General features: G+C 35.5%; 1 protein-coding gene across 1 annotated transcript in view; it reads left to right on the top strand.

Annotated features, from left to right (window-relative positions):
- The window catches only part of asz1 (ankyrin repeat, SAM and basic leucine zipper domain containing 1), a 61,435-nt gene that overhangs the window by 1,542 nt on the left and 56,725 nt on the right, over positions 1–3,168 (top strand). The window contains exons 2-3 of the mRNA XM_015372232.1: positions 1,328–1,430; positions 2,313–2,435. Coding sequence (XP_015227718.1) covers positions 1,328–1,430; positions 2,313–2,435 — 226 coding nt within the window. The remainder of the gene's footprint in view (positions 1–1,327; positions 1,431–2,312; positions 2,436–3,168) is intronic.

A 3,168-nucleotide genomic window follows, 5' to 3' on the forward strand; every position in this document is an offset into this window, starting at 1 on the left:
GGGATACTTGTTAACTTTTTGAATTTAGTGAGTTTATGGACTCTACATCCAAAAATTGCAAAAAAGCTGCCAATGACAGGTTTTTATTTTGTCTCCAACAAATGTCTAGAGCTGAAGTGTGTAGCATTGGTCCACCAATAGCCTGCATTACCTCCTGATCATGTTGGCAAGTTTAGCAGAGGCCTGGCCTTTAGCTGTTTCAGGTGTGTTGGAGCAAAACATGCATGCAAAAGCTACAGGACGTTTTCTACACCTGATCTAGAGCAGCTCTGGTTTCTCACTGAACAGTCAATTTAACTTCATCAGTGAAAACATTTAAAATGTTTGGGAAAAACATTTTCTGACTCCTTTATTATAAATTTGTAAATGCCAATGAAATTTGTCTCCTACGTTTATAAATGCAAAATTGTAGTAAAAATGCAAAATTATAGTAGTAGGAATTACGTTTTATATACCTAGAAATGTTAATACATTTTAAGTGGCCATTTTAACATTCATCTGCTTGACTGAATATGTATTTATATCTGAAATACATTTATTCCTAATCAAAATAATACAAGTTATGACCAGTAACAATAGGAATATGGCATTCTGGATTTTATTTCTAGACATCCAGAATGTTTATTTTAGAAATGAAGACTGTCATTTTGTTTGAAATGGTCATGTTGACAAGAAAAATTTGTGTTCAGAAATACATATTCAGGAAAAACTAACAAAAATCCAAACCACCTGCTGAAGCCTCTTCTAATCACGATAACATTACGAGGAGAGATTACTTAAGTTAGATGGTAGTGAATCTATGTATTATATTCTGGTGTAATCTCCCAGGGGAGAGGCACACCTGACAGCAGGTGAAGATGAAGTATAAAAACATTGTTTTAACAGGTAGGACCTGTGCATCATCTCATGGGGTTCCTCCTCTTATTTTACTTCTCTCATTACTGAGTAAGTAGCTGTTTGGCTGTGCAGTTGTTTTCTATAACGCTGCTATCATACATTAATGTTTTGTTAAATAATAGTATATTTAATAATAATAAATCTATGTAATGTTGCTAATGTTAGGACGGGTAAGTTCATGGATATATGTGGTGGATTGTGAGGTAAAACAGTAGAGCTCATAAAGATAAATCTCAGAATTTGAGACGTAAGCGGTCTGAGAACAGGCACCAGATTTTTCATTTATGTACAAATATGAAGATAAAAGTGTTCATTGACGGTTTACATGCCGGCTGATTGTAGCGTACTTATCACAGCTTACGGTGTAACGCGCTGACGTTGATAGAGTTGTTTACTACTTTTTAAACATCTTTTGTATGTGTTCCCTTAGGACCTGGGCTTCCCTGTGGTGAATGGAGGAGACAATGATTTTGTGCTGAAAAAAGCCGTCAGTGATGGAGACATAAATACTGTTCAACAACTGTTGGACAATGGTAGGTACTTCCTGTACTACCAAGATGAAATTGAATGAAATAATGAAATTCAGAGAAAACTACTATTAGTTAGCATATTCCTCACTTCAGCATGTTTTTATAAATTAAAAAGGATTAATCAGTGTTTTTTTTTTTTTTTTTTCCCAGTTTATACTTTAGGGATACATACTGTAGGTACAAAAATCTGGGTTGATTTCCCTTCCTTTTGGGGTCTATTAAAAACTAACCGCAGTGCGGACTTACTAACTTCTGCATCACGAACACGGTCACATCAACAACTCTCCGTCACCCCTTTCTAAAACTAAAACAGCAGCTATATGGATAAAAGCACCGGCTATTGATATGTGCCCAGTTTTACTAATTGGGTCAGATATGCTTGAAAATGACCAAAATCGCCGTTATTGATGCCAATAGATCCTTAATTGTTTAAAATGCATGTGCACTGTTTAAGCAAGAGATGAATATTTTGGTATATTACAACACAGGCTTAAATTAAAATGTTAGTTTTGTGGTTGCCATGACCCACATGACTGAGTATTTACACAGACATTCTAGTATATTGTTACTGGATCTCTAGTTTCAGGTTCAGTTATGTAAATTTGATGATTTGATTCTAATGTTGGACTGAATCACATCAGATTAAATTACTTTACCCACAATAAACCCCTAATGGATTTTACTTAATTGAAATGTACCTGTGAGAGTAGATGAGCCTTTTTTTTTTTTTTTTTTTTTTACTTAATTGAAATGTACCTGTGAGAGTAGATGAGCCTTTTTTTTTTCCCCATAGTAATACATCCAACCGAAAAGTAGCATTTCATCAGTTCTTAGTGGAAACGAGAGCTGTCCCTCTGCTTATTGTTAAGTTTATGATTTTGACAGGCATGGACGTGGAAACCAAGCTGAGTTATGGCTGGACCCCCCTGATGTGTGCAGTCAGTCTGGCAAACTACAACCTGGCAAAGCTGCTTCTGGACAGAGGAGCCAGTGCCAACTTCAGCAAAGGTTAGACCACTGAGATTATTGTGACGAGTGCGCTGTAAAATATGATCAAACCTGCTGAATGTCACCTAAAAAGAGACAAGAAAAACACTTGATGTTTGTTTCTAAAGATAAGAAGTTAGCCTGTGGCTATATGCTAATTGAAAAATTTGCTAGAAAGCATAACCTGAGAAAACCCTCAAAACTTCTGACTTTTAAGTTGAAGGGCTAAAAGTAGGAAGCTTAATGTTTATAATTTGAGTTGTGAATATATCAGCATTCAGAGGTCAGACATGTAATGTTGATAGTTGTGACACGGGTTTACCTTTTTCTCTGAAAGAACCAGTGCAACAGCCTGGGGACTCCTTAAAAAGTAGATCTGATTCACTGTTTACCTGATTAGATGTATTATTTTTTTTAATAGCATTTTTTTTTACAGGCATTTCCTTATGCAAGTCATTGTAATTGTTTTAATTAATGGGACATCTTATAGTTTAATGATATATTCGAGCCATGTATTGCACAATCTATTTTGTGGAATATTTTCAGTTTATTTATAACGCCAATTCACAACACATGTCATCTCAAGGCACTTTACAGTTCACCAGACAGTGAGATTGGTTCAAAGTTTTCTATCCAAGGAAAACCAGCTGATTGCATCAACTAATTGTCTAAACAGCAATCCCTCACACCTGCATGCTTTCAGTGATAGTGGAGAGGAAAACTCCCTTTTAACAGTAAGAACCTCCAGTAGAAC

This window comes from Cyprinodon variegatus, unplaced genomic scaffold (assembly GCF_000732505.1).
Source record: "Cyprinodon variegatus isolate N-32 unplaced genomic scaffold, C_variegatus-1.0 Scaffold70, whole genome shotgun sequence".
NCBI classification, from domain to species: domain Eukaryota; kingdom Metazoa; phylum Chordata; class Actinopteri; order Cyprinodontiformes; family Cyprinodontidae; genus Cyprinodon; species Cyprinodon variegatus.